Here is a 22,106-nt window from a genome sequence, read left to right on the forward strand (position 1 = left end):
CATAAGCTGCAGTATGTGAGCCACTCTTAATGCTGAGCAATATCATGATAAATTAAGTTGACTTAAAAATATCAGAATCTTTATTGCTTGCCCTGGCACAGAAAGATTATCAGGACTGATGATTCCCCATATCAGATGAATTTTACACTGCATTGTCCTATGTTATCCAGCTTGCAATCGTGATAAGAGCATGCTTTCTTTTGTTAGATAAAACTAATTCTTGTTAAATATAAAGGTGCAGCACAGCAATTGCTTGCTCATGCGACTGCTACAGTCCTTTTTTAATGCTTACAACACAAAGGCAGTGCACATGACCAACATAAAATGCACAGCAGAGGAATTGCATTGAATTGTTGGAGATAAGTTACAATTGCACTTGGTTCATTACTGCACTTAAAGCATCGATTGAACTTTCACTTACTAATACAGACATAGCAGAAGGGATGGCACAGTGGTTCATACCGAGTTCGATTCATAGCCACGGTGAACGTCAGTGGCGATCGATATCTGAAGCAGTCTTGAAAACCCCCTTCACCAAACCCACATTGGCCGTTGAGGTGCAAGATGGTTAAACAACACCCATGACTAACACTGTATGCAGAGGCCTTCGTCCAGTAGCGAATTCACAAAAAAAGATTATTACATTTCAGTCACAATACCATATTCACGAACTTGATTATATTTTCTACTCAAGTATATTATGTACAGGGGAGGGGGTCTTTATTAAAAACAACAACAACTATTATTTTTGCATTTAAAAGCCCTAAAATCTCTGCAAATATATGCCCCGATAACAAATCACATGGACCAATGTACGAAGTTAGTCAAAGGCCACACCATCACACTTCGGTGCAAATGTAGTTTAGAGGAACGAGATAATGAGCAGGGCCATCTATGAGCGATTGTGTAAACAGTGGGGAAGTAAAAACAATGAATGCATTTTTCAGAAAGAGGGACTGAAGGAAATGTACATGGAGGAGTCAGCGTGGTGCAATTAAAACCAAATAGACTTCACTCTCGTGGATAATAGCCCAGCAAGTCAAAGGATGCCTGTGTCCTCAACAAATTTAACACAGGAAGTGATCACAACCCAGTAGACACGAAACTGTTTGGGCCAGCCGCATGCCAGAGTTGCATCTTTACTGGGAAGCTGATGCAATGCCAGTTGCACTTCAACGCTACAAACCTTATTTCAGGCAAAGAACCAGAAAATTAAGATACAAATCGTATTCAATAAGTGGGAGAAATTAGACTCGTCTAGCGAAGATATTAGTATTTCTATCACAACGACACTATGACCAGATTGTTAACATTAAAAGTAATCAAAGTAAAAAAAAAGCTAAGAGAAGACAAGCAATCTAAAATTACAAGAAAAGAAAAAATAATACTAATTATAATGCCTAACAAAACACAGACCACACTGACCTCTGTATAACCATTAGGAAATGAATTAAAAAAAAATTCAACAAAATGCCAACGTGATTGAACATCTCATAATAAACAATGGGAGCATGAAAGAAGTAAAAAAAGGTGGATTGGTAAATCGCAAATGGTAGTTCTTAGGAGACCAAGATTGAATCATAACACACTACAGACGCAGAATCATTCAACTAAAAGATACATGTTGTATTGATTTTCATGGGAAAAATATCGGATCTCACAGGAAAAACATTTGTTTAGTTTATGAGCGATGGTGTCATCTTAATATCCTTTACAGCGTTAAAAATAAATTAAAGTTCCTGGACCAAATGTAATTAACCACAAACATTATCAAACAAGCGGGACCAGCTGGTGCAACCACATTAAAGCTAATTACTTGACCTATTTTACTAAATGTTTACGCAGAAATGAAATACCTCATGTACAGGCTTATTCCTTAGTCATCATTCTCTTCAAAAAGCGGGACAGAACTGATATTAAAAATTTCAGATCCATTACATTTCAATCACAAAGGTAATAATGATGTTATTGAACCAACAGCCACATTTTAAGTCTGCACCACACAAAAATTAATTTATATGACTTTTGAGGAATACCACTATACAGTTTTTACTTTGAAATAGTGTAATCGACCAGAATGTGATCAAGACTTGGTCATAACTTCCATTTTCCAATTATCAACACCATCCAACTACAAATGTTGTATCGATCCCACACTGTGCTACGTTACTGGTACATTGACAAAGGTTGTCTTTTTCTACGGGGGTATAATGTATCCTTCATAAATTAGTCTAAATGTACTGGAATCAAACAATGCAAGATACCAGGTGGATGACATGTAAGAGGAGCAGTGTGTGTGTGTTAAGCAATGTGAAAACGGTCTGAATGTGGAGATAACCAATCTATAAATACCACGTCTGTGAGACAATAAGATCATTAAACATGATGTGTAACATTTACATTTTATAAGTTACGTTTCCAAACTTGAATCGCTCAAAATGGCATAAGCTTTGCCCAGACAGTGCCACAATTACTGTGAATAATTGAGACCCACAATTGTATCTAACAACACTTAAAGGTCTTGAAATCTGCTTTCAGCAATTGTAGATATGGCTCCTTTAAAACCAACACATCCCATAAGGTGATTTAGGTGAAATGTGAACCTCAAGTGTGATAAATAGTCCACTTACTGTCAGGTTTGTGGCCAGCATAGATTTATCCATATGCTCATTATCTCAAACACATTACCCTCCAATTCCCAAAGTACATTCATATACTATTTTCTTAACCTTATTATACTGTTTGTATATTTATAAGTGCGGAGGTTCTATTGTACTGATTTTTGTTCAAGGGACTGAAATGTGGTGGTTATTATGTACTGTGGGCATCCGTTTGTGTATGCATCGATGTCAGAGTACACGTTAATGCATCTATCGTAAAGAAAACATGTAAAGACTGATGGTAGGCTAGTGCCCATGAAAGTACTGTCTTTGGATTTGACAATGTCTGGGCGCCATGGTTAAAGTTTCGTGATGGACAAGCAAAACATATGTCATTAAAAAATCTGAAGGTTGTCTGGGTGTGTTTGCTCGAGTGGCGTGTTTAAATCATTACTTCTTGGTCACCAATGGTAATTACAGAACCAGTTCTAAAACTGGGTACATAACACCTACCTCCAAAGTACACGAAACAATGGCAAGTGAAGTAGATAAATGATCTACAAGACCCCTTATTAGAGGTGTAACGATTCACCCGCCGGCAATTCAATTCAGTTCAAGAATGGATTTTTTTTTACATTGTGGTGAATGTGGTGTCCATTAGTAACTGGAGGGTGTGATCCCATCACAGTGCATACAACATACATGACTAAACACAACAACAACCGCCATTCGCCACTAAGTGGCGGTGACATCACCACGACGCTTGTGCCAGGCCATATGCACCTTAAGGCCACGTGAAGTGTCGAACGCCCGCTGACAGGAGGTCACGGGGCAGACCCAGGTGCCATTGGTCGACTGACTGAGATGACTGGCTGATGCACCACCTGTGCCCCCTACTGTGCCAACTTGCTGTGCTTTAGCCACCCGGCGCTCCGCTCGTTGTTGTGAGCGTCGCTCCTCCACCCTCCATTGTTGGAGGGCGACTGCCTCCAACTGCCCAGTAGCAGCGTCCTTCCCAAGCCTCCTCTACTGAGGCCGATCTTGACACCACTGGTACCAGTCATCGGCAAGTCCACTCAGCTCCACGTCCGTTCTTACACATGCGATTTGTCGTTTGAGTCATGGTTTTGCCTATGACAATGCACGCAGAGTGCGCCTGATCTCATCAGTTCTCAGAAGCTAAGCAGGGTTTGAGCATGGATAGTGCTGGATGGATGACCACCAAGCATGCCAGGTTTGTCATGTGGCTTGTGGGTTTGTGTGGTGGGCAGCAGAAGGCACTTATCTGCTCCTGTCTCCACCAACCTGTACCTAAGCATCATGGTAAAGTGTGGTCAATTAACTCCCACAATCCACACGGTGCGGGGGTGCCCTCATCCAGGGCTGCACATGTACAGCGTGGACCCTATAATTGATAGCGAAACCTCGTTATCACATTGACTTCTTGTACATTTTCTCCGAGTGTGAGCTCCCATTTTTTAAGTCGCCAAAAAAAATGTATTGCTACATCTACAGTCATCGTTCTGAGATGGAATGTTTTCCTACATTTATCTGGTACCCTTGAATTTGTGTTTATCGATGTCTGAGAGTTTAAATCAATGCATTGTTAGGCCGTGAGCTGCCAAGATCGGGCTCACTGGCCAAGCATTAGGTGTATGTCTATAAAAAGTGTAAACAGCTGACGCAGGCACTGTGACTAGAAGGAGCACACATGGACAAAAGAGTCGTGACAGTTTTCTCGTCCTATATTGATAAAAATGCGAGATTAAATATTACCTTTGAGGAGGAATATTTAAAAGAATCACATGCAAACAAGCATACCAGGGCATGTTTGAAATTGTGTTCATTCTTGTTTGCTGTGTACATTGTCGATACTATATTGTCACAGTAGTCAAAAGGTTGTAGAATGATAGCTTCACCAATTTTCATGCATTATTGAATGGGAAAAAAATTCTGTATAAATCTATCTTTTTTTATTTTCTTTGCGATGTGATCAATATGGGGTTGGAATGTAAGTTTTGAATCAATCAGTAAACCAAAGTATTTGAAGTGCTCCAAATGTTCAATTATGTTGTTTCTCATATCCGCAATAGGTGAAGGGAATGAAACTGGATTTTTGGTTAAAGAAAAGAGCATGACATTCGTGTTTTGGGGATTTAGGAGCAATTTTTGTAACGTGAATTGATATTGAATTAAGTCGAAATCATGTTGGAGATTCTGTTTGACTTCGATTGGAGATTTACCCGATACTAGCATGACATTGTCATCAGCAAAGATATTTAATTCTGAGTGATTTAAGTTGAGTCCAAGATTGGTTAAATATGAGTACAGAATTAGACCCAGCACGGAACTTTGTGGAACACCCTCTGTTATTTTAATATTTGTGGAGGAGATGCTATCACTCTGTACCTTTTTGAGAACAGTCTGAGAGGTTATTTTTAAACCAGTTTATTGCACTGTCCCAAACTGTTTGATGACCAAGTCTTATGAGTAGATTATCTTGGTCAACAGTATCAAAGGCTTTTGACAAGTCGAGGAATAGGGCACAGCAGTAGCGGACTTTATCCAGGTTACTGAAGAGAACATTGAATAAATCCATCATAGCTCTGGTGGTGCAGTGATCCTCTTCAAAAACAAACTGTTTACATTTCGATTTAAAGCTTTCGTGACTGCAGGGATTCGTCTTCTTGGTTCTTTCGGTAAAGTCACCACGTAGAATGGAAATAAAATAAATTATAATTCTTGTATACTTGTGAGATGCACAATAATAATCTAGAGCAGCCTATTTTAGAGGCTGCTATTTTATAGGCTGCATTGAGTATGTTTAAAAACAATTTAATCTCACTGTTCACAGAAACATTGCTGTTTCATATGGAGTAAACACTTCTATGCGTCAGCTTTTGCAGACTCTATCAGTTGCCAGGTATTAATTCAAAAAGTTAAGCTAACAATGCCATTGTACCATGAAACAAACTAATAGTATGTCAATAGGCAACAACATTTCTGGGCAAAACAAAAAAATGCAATGAAATTGATCCGTTTTTTAAAAGTTTGAATACAACACGCGGGTCGCAGAAAGGAAATTATCACCAAGCGTAAAATCAATGCAAGGGGTTCAATCAACATCGATCACGTCCACTAAAGCGGACACCGCGTTCACTCACCGAAATCCCCTCCTCGCTGAAGTCGATGGCATCCAAGTCCAAATACTCCGGGCTGTCCATGGTGCCGATACAAACATGCTGCTTCCTAAGTGCCGTTTGACTCGTTTCACCACCGCGACTCCGTGCTGCTGGACGCCACACAGAGGCGAGCTGGCCGTCACTCTCCTCTTCCTTCCTCCCTCTTGTGTTGTCGCGTGCCCCGCACACTCATCTGCAAGCCATGGCGCGCCTCCCATTCACCACAAAGACACAGACAAAGATTCCCCGTATAGCCTTAACATACCGTTGGGGCAAGTGCTATTTCGGAGCGCCTATGGAGACCGGCACAGCACACGAGGTGGTTGGGTGGCCAACAGCCCGCCCAGCTGCCTTTGTCTCCCCAGTGGCGATGTTTACACACCGCAGAGGGTACTCATTTGAGGCTGAGTCTACTGAGGGGGAGACCCAGGACCACATGAGATAATCATCACTGGTGTTGACCGTGAGTAGGATTCGAACTTGGGTCGCCGGGTTCGTGGAGCAGTGCGCTCACCGCTACACTATCGCGTGCCCAGCACACTCACCTGCAAGCCACGATGCAACTCCCATTCACCGCAAAGACGGGCACACACAAGCAGCATGCACACACGCACACACAAAGACAGTATGCACTCACACACAATTGCACACACACACACCACGCAATACACACACAACACCTTTTTTTCAAACTAAGATAAATGCAGTGCAGTTGGATATTACCGTGACGAGACACTCCAGCATACTTGACCCTAGGCAGAGTTTGCTGGCAAAGTTATTTTGAACAAGCCATCCTCATGAGACAACTGCGCATCTCCACGACATTAGGGTCGCATGTAAGGCATTATTTGTCTCGCGACAAGAATATTCGTACCGCCGGCCCCTCTTTGCCTCCCGTAAACGGTTTACACAACAATGCCATAATATGTCTGCCACATCCCGGGAATCTAAAGTGCTCTCTCTCTCTCCATGGGGCAAGCCCATTGCGAAAATGTTAAATGAATGCATCAGTTTTGCTGAGAAACACACGGTCAATGAGATGGATCAACAACTGGTGAATGAGGAGGTAAACCCAGGACGACAGACAAACGCGTACGCACGCTGCATATGCACAAGTAGACAGGCGATATAATGACGCCGAAACATTCTACTTACGTGCAAGGCGACAAACATTACAATGACTCTGGTGTGCATTATGAATAAAAGAGGCGCACGTGCATTCACCTGAAACATGTAACGGGCCGATGCTTAAAACTATTCGGAACCTGCTCCTACTACTTATGTGTAAGACCTCACATATGCTTTCACTGATGCTGGTATGTGTCTAATGTATTTGTAAGTGAGCAAGACTTGATAGGCTCACCGCGGGATGGTGAAACGGGGATCAGGGGCAACCGAATCCACCATCGTAGTTCCAAAACCCGTTCGCCAGGCTTGCGTGAGAGAGCGTATTGGTGAGAACTCCACGCTACTCATACTTTATTTTCACGAATAGCACACGCAGTCGGTGCTTCAAGTAAGATGCAAAGTGCCGTGGCACCCAACATTTATTTGTCCTATAAACAGTCCTCCACCACTTATCCACATTGTTGTAATGTACTTCAACGTTCCCACATCTATGCACCCTCACCTTCACTAAGCCGCCACTGACCAGCGTGGATAGGTATGGTCAAATAACTCCCACAAGCTGTGCGGTGTGAGGAGGCCAGCCTCCGTTAGTTCCAATACCCCTTTGCGAAGCTTGGGTAAGAGAACGGCACTCTCCTTATACATTGCATTCATTGATCACACGTACAGTAGGTGCTTGACATGTTCCAAAATTAAATGTCAAGTGCCAAAGCACCCAACATTTTCTTGTCCAATAAACATAGTCCTCTACACCAATCAACATTAAAGCATCGTTTTTTCACCCCTCCAAGCCTCTATAACAAACGATGTTTAACGTTCAATGCGGAAATCCTCAGTAGAAACCCCTTATTGATTTGAGAAAAAAACCTTGAAGCTATAACAATTCATCCTCCAGTAAATGTGAACAATTGTCACAATTCACGGTTGTGATATGATTCAATACGTAATTCTTCTCCAAATTGCAGCTCTGGGATTTAAAATATCTGGTTTGAATTCATTATACAAACACAAAACTCACAGCAGAGTGTGCCTGAAAGTGTGCCCACTAGTGGGTAAGGAAAGGCCACTTGAAGGCTTTTTCAAAAGAAGTTCTGTGAAAATACCTTTCGCAACCATTCTCAGAAGCGTGGAGGACTTGCATTGATCTGTGGAATTTCTGAATGGAATCTTTGTCTCCTGACATGATGCCAACAGCACATCGTCAATAACATTGGGGGGAAAAGACCGAAAGATATTTTAAGGATTTTGATTTAAAGGAATTTTTTTTTTAAGATTGTGATGAACGAATTTAAAACTATAAATGTTTACACGTGCAATTCGAGGCATAAATAGTGAGCCTAATAATCAATATCACTGAATAGATACATTGTTACACCACGACTAAAAAACCTGAACAAAAGTCTGTCTTACAGTAGCATTGACTTGGAACTCTATCCCAGAAATATAGGAGATGTGGATCTAATTCAGTGAGGTTACTTTATTTATTTTACACGTGCTGTTACCAGGACAATTGCATGGTTCATTCAGTGGTGTTCCAGGATTTAATAACATGTCAGTCCGTGTGGACTGATGAAGAAAAACTGCATTAGGAACATAATGTGGCAACTAGTGCCACGCACTAAGTACATAATTTTCTGAAAAATGCCATTATTTCACCGCTTGACAGAAATGTATAAATGTATAATGCTGCATGTGGTGAAAAATGTAGCCACAATTCACACACTGATCCTTGGAGACACTGACACGTATAATGCCTCATCGCTGGCTGTGGCAGAGCCACATCTTGTCTCTTTTATGCGCTCGCAACAATTCCTAAAGTTCTGAAAATGAAGTTTCTAGGCAAAATAGAGGCCCATCCACGTTCCTGGTGGTTGGAATTAAGAACTACTGAGGCTGTTTAGAAAAAAAATATGTAAAAAACATTAAAATGGCATGCAGTACTTACAAAAGAAAGTAAATATTTGTGGAAAATAGTTCAGCCATTTTTACCGAATGTGGAATGTACTTTTTTTCTTAGAGGACTTAACCAAATAAAGATGAATAATGATGAAAACCTGAAGCCAGGCTGTGCATGCATGCTGCTGAAGCAAGGCTCTTTCTCGTTCTTCCACCTATTTTTCTTAAAAAGTGTATTATTTATTACATAAAAAAATCTGCTGAAATCCAAAGATTAAGATTTACTTTATGAGTATTTCCATAAAAAATAAAAATGTGGTGGTGTTTTGGTTGGAAGATCAATTTATAAAAATCAAGCTTTACGTGCGGTTTAAGTCCCTCGTACGCACGGGCAGTCGAGTGCAGTTAAGGGAAAGTTAAGAGGTGGGGGCTGGTGAAGGCGGCTGAGCTTGGCTGACGGGGCTGGTGGTGAGCTTTGTGGCTCCTTTAATCGCTACCACATGCGCGCCGGCTCGCGCTCCCTCGTAACGCATGGCTCGCGGGCCGGCCACAGTCACCATGGCTGCTGAAAACTCACCCCGTTCTGGCTCCCCGGGTTTACTCGGAGCGCTCGCTCTGCTGTCGTCCTCGGGGACATGTTAGCCATGGCGTGTGTTCCGGATGCATGGCTTGTTTGTCAGTTTGGCGAGAAGCTGAATTTACTTTGCGCCGGATTATGTCAACCGGCGTAGCGAGAGAGCCTGAGTTAAAAAAAAAACAATCTGTAGTAGACAATACGTAAATTAGACAAAATTATGGACAGTGTACTCTGCAACAAAAAAACGTGAAAATTGTATTCTATGTTTGGAATCACAATTTACTGCTCCAGTAGGGATACCTGTTTGATCACGTAAGCGTTCATTTCGCTGATTTATGGTTGGCATTCATGAAACAAAAGGCTGTCCAATAACTGTGTCATCCAAATAAATTACAGCGCTCGTGAAAATGCTACGCACTTGGGAGATATGTTTATAAGATGCCTACACTTAGAAATGCAGCATGAAGAGTGGCTTTTTAATGCGTTATATGCAGACAAAAGGACATATCAACGATTATATCTGCCCTTGCTTAGGATGAAACTGATAACCTCACAGTTGGCCGCCTAACGGTCTATTCCAAACAGTAATGATGCTGACAGGTAGCAGACAACACTTTTTAAAAGTTATAATTCGTCATAATACATTCAGATGTACAAGGCACCAACAAACGATGGATCTTGTAGCGCCAAGCGTGCATGTAGAGGAGGAAAATAAGTCATAAGTGGCCGTGGAGCAAAAGACTAAAGAGACAAGATGGAAAACTGGAGAGTGAAGGCAATTTTAAGTAGGTGGGTTTTCAGCCGGAACTTCAAATACTATATATGATTAAATAGGCAGACACTCAATACTTTATTTACCATGAACGAAAAGTTATTCCCAACTACTTGTACTAATGGTCTTTATAATCAAATGTTTTTTAAACGTATCTCTTACCTGATAAAATTCAGTTAAAGCGTATTCGTAAAATAAACACGAATGAATATGACTACGACGTGAACAAATCCCATCATAAACAATGGGCGAGCCATTAGTATTGCACAAAATAACAACTGTACTTTGTCCTCTGAGAAAAATAAAATCGATCTCCACCACCGGAACGTGTAATTTCCACTACTAGCTAGGAGCTCTCAATGAAGATGCAAGGTACAGTTGAGGGGTAAAGGTGCAGCCCCGCAATTACTTGCACAGGCCACTGCTGCTGGAAGAAGGGCCTCCACACGAGGGAGCTCCGGAGAGTCCCTCTTAGAGCAGTGTTCTTCATTGCAAGGCCCGCGAGCCACTCGCAGCCCCTTGGGGCACATTTAGTGCGCACCCCCGACAATACACAAAGGTGAAACACCCCTTGCAGGTGGTGTGGTGAACCTCACACTGATGTCTTATCGGCGAAAGTGGCCCCGTCTGAAAATTGAAGAAAAGTGCTCTAGAGAATATACCGCTGTCCAGAAATCTGGAGGAAGGAAGTGGGACGACCCACACTTTACCCCAGCACATGTGAACTGCTGATTCACTAACTGTGGTGGTACCCATTGAAACTGCCAGGTGGACAGAGGTGGCGGTGGAGGATGGGGGCATTTAAGATACTTGCACCAATGTTTCAACTGCCCTGCAGGGCGAATGAACCGGCAACCTCTGGAATGGAAGTCCAGTGAGCTAACCATCACACCATGGCAGCATCAGTGCTGACGAAGATGAACGTAGCTCTACACTCACCGTGATCGAAGCTCAACACTCATGGGAGCTTGGAAATGCTTTTTTATACTTTCGCTAAAATAATTATTTCTCTCCTACGGTCTGTTGATTGCCAATATTCTTTCTGAATAAGGCATCCATAACAGGTATGAGTTAATTATAGTGATAGGCTCATTTATGTTCCATCCCGCGTGGATTGTTCTGCTCTTGGGAGCTTTCGCCAAATAAGGAAAGACGTGCATGCCAGGCTCTGTTGTTTTCTCCTGAAACTGAGGAGGCAGTTGGTTTCTGGTTCCAAAAGTGCAAGCATTGTAGGAATATGGTGGCACTGACCATTGACACAGATATCTGCCCAACTTGAAAAGATGATTGTCCACCAACCAATGAGGGCCAAAAGGACCTCGTTTGGAAGTACCACTTACATTTTTACTTGTACCCCTGCCCTGAATTCTTATTTCAGAAGGCAGCACCTGCTCACTAACTTCTTACAGTCACCACAGCACTTGCACAAACGTGAGTAACTCACTACCCAAAAGTAATAGAGTTTGCTTCCGTGAGGTGTTGATTTTGCAAACGTTAAATAAGACAAATTATCACCAGAAACACCGTTTAAAACGGCTATCATTGAGGGTCTGGTAATGAACATTTAAGGAAACAGATAAGTGTCCAAGCCGAAAAGGCATAGATATGGCTGAAAATGTTTTTACTTGGAGTGGCTGCTGATTGAAGAGGAGAGGTTGCATAATGAATTAACAGAGCATTGGAAAGAAATTAGACAAAACATCTGGCTCAATAGGGAACTGATTATTGGCACAAGCGGGCAGAGGAAATGAGATATTATAACAAAAAGGGGACAGAAAAAAATTATTCTCTATAATAATTAACAGCCTTATGGTGTCAGACAAGTTTGAGAACATTCGGTGTTAACCAGTTAGGAGGAACATCGACATTCAGAGACAAAGGAAGCCCTGGTGGCATGACAGATCTGATTTGAAGCTTTCGTGACTGCAGGAAACCATACTCTATTGTTCTTTCAGTAAAGTCACGTAGGTATTAGATTTAAAAAAATCACGACGTTTCAGGCGCAACACAAGCGTCCTGTCATCAGGTGGGAAAGCTTGGTCTGCTGCTGAGGCAGACTTTTTTAAAACCTCAGCAGCAGACCAAGCTTTCCCACCTTATGATGGACGCTTGTGTTGCGCCCGAAACGTCGTGATTTATTTGATTTTATACCTACGTGATTTTACCGAAAGAACCATAGAGTATGACAGATCTGGTTTATCCAACTATTAAATTGAGAGCAATCACGTGACTCAATGCCATTATGGAGACATCGGGCAGCAGGGGAGGACAGCACTTTGTAAAAGTATGAGAATATCGCAGAGCTGGAAAAAGAAGAATTCCTAAAGATCAATACGGCGGCAACACATCTGAAATATGGTAAGACAGCGGGAGAGGGTGACATCCCTGTTAAAAGAAGGGGATGTCGAAATATGCTGGAGGACATTTGTAAAAAGATGAAGTTATAAAAGGGGAAATTCGTATCATCACAGGGTGATGGGGATAGGAGGATGAGGCAAAAATATGAGTATGTTTTTGCGCATTCTAAAGCTCTCCGATCTTACATTTACATGCAAATTTCTCACTTTAACATCACTAGCCCCGCCCACTTCGCTTATGACCCTTGGGCTACACCCACTTCAAACCTTTAAAACAGCCTGCCTCAGCAGCTTTCGCGCTGTTTCTCCTGATGACGATTGCGTGTGTTGCGATCGAAATGTCGTAGTTTTTTTGTTATTTTTTTGGTTATTTTCTTTGAACCTATCTACGTAACTTTACCGAAAGACCCAAGAATATGAATTCCTGCAGTCACGAAAACTTTAAGTCAAGATTTAACTATTTTATTTAGATAGAAAAAAAAGTTATCCATGGCAATTGGGGGGGCCCCTGTTGATTCGCCTCTGAAACTCCACTTAACCAGCCCCCAGAAAAGAGTACAGCCACCATGTGTTTGATTTTACTTCCCATGGATTAACAGATCTGGCTCACACTCAGTAGTAGCAGCAGTAAGGCAGAAGAAGAGCGGTGGTTACCGACTGTAATATAAAGGGGTAGGGGGGGCAAACATGGACTTTGGAAGCACCCTCCCTTCACCACCATAAATTCGACTTCATCATCACTACCAGCCATGATCTATCCACTGCTGGCTGAAGGCCTCCCAAGTCCCCTGCCATCGTCACCTTTCGTGGACTCGCAATGCAATAGTCCTACCAGCTGCTTGCACGTGAGCTGATCATATCGCTCCATCTCCACGGTGGGATTTATCTCGGGGAGGTTCCCTCCTTATGCTGCCACTCCATCATTAGTCTTGCCCACCGGCCACCGTGCTGTCCAAGTAACGTGTCCTGCCCAGCCCCCGTTTGCTTTTCTTGGCAGCCAATTGCAGTGAGATTGCCAGTAACACACACCTCTGATTCGTACGGTTGGCTAAGTACAGTGCGAAAGAAGTTAAACATATATACATACATAATCATAGCTCCCACCAGGTTCTAATCCTACCGTGCACTGAACATCATGACATAAATGTGGTGATATATTTACACCCTGTCTTAAAAGTGCCTTATGGGAGTGCTCAGGAAAGTCTCGTGATCGTGTATCGCGATTTGTTTTTACTCATGAACAACGTTCTAATTCACGCCAGACAGCACAGCGAACACTGGCCCATCCATGTACAACTCCTCTTGCGAGGAGTCTGTGCTTCACCCCAACGTGTGCATATGCGTGTTTTTGCACAGGGATGATTTACAAATGCATGCTACTCTATGTCTCGCAATGTGTCCGTGCCTTATTGCTTACCCGCTGGCAAGACATTTCAATTGTTTTCAGATGCATTCCAACACAAGATTGCGTGCGCCGCCGTGTGTCGTGTGCATAAGCCCTGAAACGGTCCAATACTGGGAGGTCAACGTGCTCCAGTTCACATGGCGAGTAAAGAAATCTTTATTTTTCATCATGTGGGTAATGTGAGCCTTCACCTTCAGGTCAGTGATCAAGTTGCACTGCCGGTAATTTCATGTTGAGGAACACAGCCTCCGTTTTTTTTTTTTAATTCCTTCTCCTTCAGTTTACCGCGTGCGCGGAGGTGGGCAGAAGCGCCGCTGCTGAAGATGAATCGGTGTCCAGCTGACGTTAAATCCATGTAAGGAAGTTGAGTGCTCTGACATTGGTTTTTCTACATTGCTCTTACCAGGTGTGGCAAATTTCGGTAATTGAAGACTGCACACCAGCCACCGTTTTCACCTTAACTCAATCGTTCGCACCTGGCATGAGCTATGTACAAAACCCGTGTTCCATCGCCTTCCGTGTGCTTCTCTGGAGTTTAGAGCCGCCGCCTCGGAGAGGAAGAAGCATCACGAATTTCTAACCGATATTAACAATTCGATAGATTCCCCCCCCCATCCCCCCCCCCCCCCACAATCGACATGTGTACACTACACTTCGTATAGCTGTACATACACGTTATATTTGTCTACGTTGTTTTGAGCCTCTATCTGATTTTTTTAAAGTCTATTCCTTTGCTTTGGCATTCATTTTTTTGTGTTTTTCAAACACATTCCACCTCAGTCTCCTTCATGACGAATATTATTGTCCTAATGGGTTTTCACCTGCCTTGAAAGGAAAGCTAATATAAATATTTGATGCCAACGGCCTTCAACCTGCTTGCTGGAAGATAAATGCTGCCGTATAAGCATTAGTATAACATTAATTAAATATTTATCCCCCCCCCATTTGGAATACAGTGTTGATTAATGATGCTAATTCCAGAAGTGCCCGTTCCACACCAAAGTTTAATTAATGGGGGGAAAGAGAATAAGATTATCTAAATAGAAATCATTTATATCCTTAACATCTTCAAAATGTATTAGTCGTAAATGGAAATGCATAATAATTATGCTAAATGTTCAAGCACTGACATTGAGCACACAATAACGAAACTCGATCAATAGACCACGTTTCATAGCTCAGGATCAGAGGAGTGTGATAATGTTTTGCGTAAAACAAAGCCGCTTTGATGTGCATCTTCTTGTAGATGTACACTGGCTTGGGACTGAGGAGGAAAAAAGTTGTAAATAAATTCCACGTTTGAGAATCCGAAGAGGTGTGTATGATTAGCAATACTCTAATGTGTAAATAAGGAGGATTTCCATTTCGAGACCACAAAAGAGGGAATGCCTGTGTAAAAAGGATAATTGCATTGCTCGCAATGCATAGGTCATTAGTCAACATCTCATTGTTAATTAATAAAACGGTTCTGTCAAGAAACCAATGAACTGTATAAACAAATGTTTTTGCTTCAATAATTTATCTGGGAATAATAAACCCCTTTCTCCACGCAATGCCCTTTGTGCTCCCTTGTTTATACCTACAGTATTCTTCACATGGATTTATAAGAATACCAGTGATTTTTATTACCATCGTTCTTTTGAAATAACACACACCTCGAACTGTTGAATGGCACTGAAGTGGGTCAAAACACAAAATATTTGTTAAAAAATATCCCATGGCATCGCATGAATGTTTACGGTGCATGGATCGACATTAAATACCCATTATTCGAAGAATTATTTTTCACTATCAGCCATCAATGTATTTTGTTCACAATCAACCAGTGTGAAGATGTGTTCTGCTCGTAAGAAAGACGCAATTCTTCATGTCAAATAGGTGTGCTATGTTACGATAAAACATAATAATGCATTTTAAATTATAATCCCAACGAACCAGGCTCTCACAAACAGCACAGTGCTTACATTTCCTTGAATGGAAAAAAGCAAAGACATTCATATGCCATTCAAGTAGCAGTACTACCATTAATTATACTTAATTGCAGCGTCATTGAAATGTGTTAATCATGTTATTAAATTACATGACATGTATCAACAGCATCTATATCTACAGTATCCACGAAAATGGTCCTGTAAGGAGGTCAATAAAAGTTGACCAACAAAGATGGAGAAAAAACGCATTCATTGGTATTCGTGTTCAGAACATTCCGTGAGAATCTATCCAACTCGTCACCAATGCATATGTAAAAGAGGGAGAACAGTGTGTTTTCGTGTTATAATATCTCCAAATATTACTATTTGGAGATATTATAACATATTTCACACGGGCAGAATTTCCATAAAGTAAATAGGCACATTTATTAAGGCACGCAATTGTATTGCATTTACTTAGCGAATGTGGGTGCCAGCTGCTACAGTGAATGTTTTTTTTTCCTTCGGCAACTGAAATACAAGAAATTGCGTGATTCATTTTGTTTCACGTTGCAGCAGCTGGAAAATCAAATACGTATGTGTTCAAGCATAACGAACTAATACGCACTGTGTTCTCACTGCAAGTGTATAAATGTATATTTATTTAAGCAAACGTTAAGCTGTACATTACGGGACACAACGTGTACAGGAGTACGTTGCGGTCTCTTTCATGCACAGTTAAGCTCTCAAGTGGCCCACAATTTTGCACGTACGAGACACCGCCAGTGCTATTTCACAGTGGGAATGCCACTCACAGGCTGCCCTATTGCTTCCAACAGACTCCCCCGCTAACCTTGACAATGAGGTGGGAGGAAGGAGGTATCTGTAGGGCAGGAAGACTGGCTGATCTCACCTCCCTCGTACTGTGTCCCTGTGCAATCGGCACGAGAGCTGACACACGTTCCCTTCGCCCGCGCAACACCCCAGCCCACCCCACCCCACACCATCCCACAACACCCTACACCGTCATCTCGGCCAGACAGCGCAGCTCGGAGAGCCCTGGGTAGCAGGGCATCTTGGCAAGGGGTTGTTGCTTGAGCGCCAAGGGTGGGGGGGGAGTGGTGGAGGGAGAACAATTAATAAATATTACACTGAACCTTCTAAAAAAATAAAGTAAACATTAAAACAAATCGAATTAATTTGTGTTACATTGAAACGGAGGTTTTAAGTTTTCCCCACAGAGGCGTCGCCGCCAATACATCGCCAATACCGATGCTATTTGCAAGTTCGAAAGATGTATGGTTGCTCTGTGATGTCCTTGTGACCTCATATCACTGATATGATAAATATACCATTCACAGAGCCACTTTTGCCCATACTCAACTTCAAACAACAACCACCATTCGCCACTAAGTGGCGGTGACATCACCACGGCACTTGTGCCAGGCTAGGTGCACCTTGAGGCCACGTGAAGTTATCGAATGCCCGATGGCAGGAGGTCACGGGACAGACCCAGGTGCCATGGGTTGACTGACTGAGATGACTGGCAGATGCACCACCTGTGCATCTGCCAGTGCTGTGTTTTAACTGGCCGGTGCTCCGCTCGTTGTTGTGAGCATCGCTCCTCTGTTGCTGGAAGGCGACTCCCTCAAAAGGGCCCTCTATCTCCAACGTTGAAGTCCAGCTCGCTACCCTGTGTTATTTTTAATTATCACAATTAAAATTAATTGTACGCACAAAATCCATAGGCAGCTCAGCGGAGGTCACCGCATTGACATTGAATGGACATTGCCTTGGTTTGCAAGTGATGGTAAAGAATAAGGTAATGAAATGATGTTCAACGGATCAACAGAGCTACAATAGCATATTGTTTTCGCAACATTATCCTGATACAGTTGGATTTTGGCAAGAGGCCTTGTTTTTAACTCAAACTTTGGTTAAAAATGGCAGACACAATTGCTTTATATGTATTATGTTCAAAGATATTAGTGGAATATTTAGGACTAATATGCACACCCTTGCCAATATTTAAATGAACATCCAAGCTGCACACATGCCACTCACATGAAACTGCAGCATGATTGATCTATTGCACCGCATTAGAACAGCACTCTATTAATACAGGTCCTGCGGGGAAGCATGCCTTACCATAACAATGCTTCATTGGTCTAAAATAACAAAACCATACGTTTCAGTTGTCTTTTCACACATTCCATAGCATGAAAACGCAACACCTGAACACCACATGGTCTATTTTTCTTGCCAAATGTTTAACAACAACCAGTTTTTTTGGGTGGTTTAAATTTCAATAACAAATCAGCACAAACGTGGTCTGGTTGCTCAGGGGTCAGGGCTCTTATCTTGCACCGTTGAAATGCTGGATTCAAATCGAGGTGTTTGCTGCCCATGATTAAACTGGGGTTTCAATTTAATTATGGAAGGTCTGAGCCCAGTCACCAATAACTCATCAATGACTGCACGAGGGAAAAAAAAACCCATCGAATTAAATTTGGTTTTCACTTGAATTGACTAAATCCCAGCTCTAAGTAAAACAATACTGATTTGATGACCAAGGGATTAACCATTTGACTGCTATGCAATGAATATTTTTCACTGTAGTAGGGCATATGGGAAAGTGTGCCCCAAGTTTGTGGATTTTTAAAGGGGAACTTAGAAGTAGTTATCGGATACCTTCTTCCGTGGGACGTTCTTTCGAGTTACACATGGACGCTTTGTATCGTACACGATGCCGTTATAAAATGTGGTAAAACATGGTCATTATATATATGTGCCTGCATTACACTCCAGTGCCAAATCAATTATTTCAAACAAAATTTGTTTTATTGCGTACACGTGGAAAAGGTGTGGAGTGTGAAGGTTACCCAATGTGCTCAGATAATAAATAGTTCTGCCTTTAACACTTTAACAAAACGCAGTATTGGTCAATGCTCATAAATAATATGTACATTAAAATCGTGAACAAAGATGCATTCAATTGCAGCCTTTTGCCTTGAAACGTATTCCTTCGTGACTGTATAACCATTCCAAAATGCTCAACAGAGCAATACATATTCAAGCTGCATGAAAAACAATGAGTGTTACATAAACATCACGTTTTACATTATTACTGCTGCATTACATATAAATATAAAACTCCTCCAACCTATTTTTCCACTAGCAAGCTTGTGTTAGCCGACCAATATTCTAATGTACCAAATGTACATGTATATGTTGTGAGAAATATTATGAATATTGTCATAAAAGTGTATACAAAAACATATACTCAATGCTAACTCTCATCAAACTCAAGTACTGTCTCCATCCGAGGCGGCATTTCAACAGCCAGGAATAATCAGAGCAGGCCGGATACAAAAGATTATTATTGAATGGCTATTATGATTATGCATCGCTTACATTTCATATTGGATGTCTAAGTAATTTTATAGAGTATACATACGTATATTACGGGATGTCTATTTAGCTTTTGGGAGTTTTCCAGCTATCTACACTTCCACTAAAAGTGCAGAACAAAAACTGATGATAATTAATGGTTAAAGTAATAGGTTAAAGGTGCGGCTCTCAAATGTCCTTTGGTCAAGCCACTGCTGGCGGAAGGGACTCCACTATAGGGGCTCTAAAGAGACCCTCTAGAGAGCCCCTCTGCAGCGTATTCTCGGCCCACTCTTCTAAGTTGGCCAGAATGTCTTTGAAATCATAATCAAAATATTTATTTATACTGGAGGAATCTGATGAGCTATAACGCTCTTTTTCGCAGATGTCAAGTAGGGGTGGGTCAGAAACGTTACAACAAAAATACAAAAAGACGATAGGAGTGCAAATTATAGGAAAGATAAGCAAATCACTCGCATGAATATATCAATAAAACTAAACTTTTATTTCACCAGGTAAGACCCACCGAGCTATTAGCTTCTTTTCCCAAAGCGACCTGGCCATAAACGATAGCTCAACGAAGTGGCTCATTATGTGGAAAAGTATGGTAGCCAAATAATTTTAATAATCTAAAGACGCGCGAGCTGGCGAATGGCTAACTGGTGCACCCATTTTGTACTGCTGGGTGAACAGAGGTGGAGGGATTTAAGAAACCTCTCCATTGTTTCAACTGCCCCACTGTGAGATCGAATCGGCGACCTCTGGATTAAATGTCCAGTGAGCTAACCATTACACCACGGCATGATTCCAATCATTGGGTAATAGTCGATAAAGTAAAAGTGTCTCTGACGGCGGTGCTCATATCCAATGGTGGTGGCTTTATTTTTCCATGGTAATGTAGATGTTTACTTGATTAATTGATTGCATATACGTGAAAGTTATGACTAAATTAACTGCAATCAAAACAGATGAGCCAATAACACAAAATGTGTATTTGATGGTGAAGTGGGAAGACATTTACAGTAAATGTAGTACAGGTAACAGTTTCCAATAACCGAGACATTTACTAGTCTAGCTGTATCAAAGAACAGAAAATGTACTGTATTCCAGAAGTACATGTGAGATGATCTCACGTGTGAAAATCTGCAGCATTTCTTGCGAAATTGACATACCGAGTGTGGAGTCTCATATGACTTGATGGGTAGCAGAGAAGAGGTGTGACATCATCTTGGCGTGTGAAGTTTGTTTTTGCAGATCAGCCAGCCAGTCTCCTAAAAACAAAGACAAAGGTCCCCTGCTTAGCCTTAATAGACTGTTGGGGCAAGTTCTGTTAGCCCGGCACAGCACACGTGGGGGTGGGTGGCCAGCACCACGCCCGCCTGCCTTTGTCTCCCGAGCAGCATTGTTCACACACTGCACCAGGTACTCATTTGGGGCTTAGTCGACCTAGGGGAGGCCCAGGACCAGTTCAAATAATTATGAGACCTCCTTTTGCCAGTAACAAGATATAGTAATAGGTTTTACCCTTTTAACTGGCACAAAAACCTTTATTCAAGGCATCATGTTTGCAATAACCACAACACAAGCAGTCAAAATGCAAACAAAAGAGACAACTCTGATAATAATATGCACTGTCCTTGAATTTGATTGTCTCTTTTGTTTGCATTTTGACTGCTTGTGTTGTGGTTATTGCAAACATGATGTCTTGAATAAAGGTGTCAGTTTTTGTGCCAGTTAAAAGGGTAAAACCTATTACTACAGTTCAAATAATCTTCACTGGTGGTGGCCGTGAGCGGGAATCGAACCCAGGTGGTCGGGTTCATAGTGCAGCACACTAACCACTACACGACTAAAAACACATGCATACATACACACAAATATGCTGTCATCATCAGCCATGATCAAGCTACTGTTGGATGGAGACCTCCCCAAGTCATCACTATCTCTTGACGCTCCGGTGATGCAAAAATCAATCGAGCACCTGCGCACGACTGTGACAAATATGCTCTATGTGCAGATTATTGGTATATATGCACATATCTTAGAATTATTTGCCTAATACATATTCAATACATTGGATGATCATTCACACCTAATATTCAAGGTTTACAAAAAAAATACTTTACAAATTGTAAAATAGAAACAGCAACATTATTTAAGTTCAATAACATTTATTTTACAAATGTCAAATATGAAGCAATATAATATCTGCTTTTGAAGGAAATGTTTGGTAATTTTATATGGAAGGGACATGTTTTAGATTTAGATTTTTTTTTACTTTGGGGTATTTTAAAATAATTATACTTTATTGTAATGACGGCAAACACTGGCTTACTTTTGTGAGTAATATCAGATGACTTTTAACACCTCTGTACCTTACAGCCGATGGCAAAAACCTTTTCACACCTCTAACCATTACTGCAGGATTTAAACCGATGACTCTGCGCTGCAATGGCTTTGCGGCTTGTGCTCTCACCACTTGGCTGCCCAGCTACTCAATATCAATTTTTGCTAGCAAAGAAACCTACAAAATGTGTGGCTCGGCCACACGACTTGATCGCAAACATCACTAGCCAAATACATCAAGAGAAATGTCACAGCTGTTCCATTTGCCTGCCTCCTCCATTCCTTCACACCCTTCTGTAAAGGTGAAGGTCTGTGCGGTATTGAGCTACCTGACTGAAGTGCTATGGGACCACTTAATCAGTGTGTTGGGAACTATGGCTCTGTAATTATTATTATTCCAGTTTTTTTTATTGTTTTAAATTATTTGGAAAAACAGTTACACCAACTGTTAGTCCTATTTTCTTTCCGGACATCGAGGCGCACTTTGATGTAAGTTTTATACGTTCAACACATTGAACGGTGTCAACTTCTTTCACGGTTCTG

General features: G+C 41.6%; 1 protein-coding gene across 17 annotated transcripts in view; it reads right to left on the bottom strand.

Moving 5' to 3' along the window:
• SNCAIP (synuclein alpha interacting protein) overlaps positions 1-22,106 on the bottom strand; it is a 222,656-nt gene that overhangs the window by 92,762 nt on the left and 107,788 nt on the right. For 12 of the 17 annotated variants that reach the window (XM_076065592.1, XM_076065659.1, XM_076065591.1 and 9 more), the window contains 2 exons: positions 20,390-20,488; positions 5,765-5,993 (listed from right to left, as the gene is read on the bottom strand). In XM_076065592.1, the coding sequence (XP_075921707.1) occupies positions 5,765-5,824 (60 nt within the window). In that variant the 5' untranslated portion in view covers positions 5,825-5,993; positions 20,390-20,488. The remainder of the gene's footprint in view (positions 1-5,764; positions 5,994-20,389; positions 20,489-22,106) is intronic. The other 5 variants (XM_076065631.1, XM_076065629.1, XM_076065648.1 and 2 more) reach the window with 2 other exon arrangements.

Source organism: Petromyzon marinus, chromosome 1 (assembly GCF_048934315.1).
Source record: "Petromyzon marinus isolate PM22_M1 ecotype Great Lakes invasive population chromosome 1, UKy_Petmar_22M1.pri1.0, whole genome shotgun sequence".
Taxonomy (NCBI): domain Eukaryota; kingdom Metazoa; phylum Chordata; class Hyperoartia; order Petromyzontiformes; family Petromyzontidae; genus Petromyzon; species Petromyzon marinus.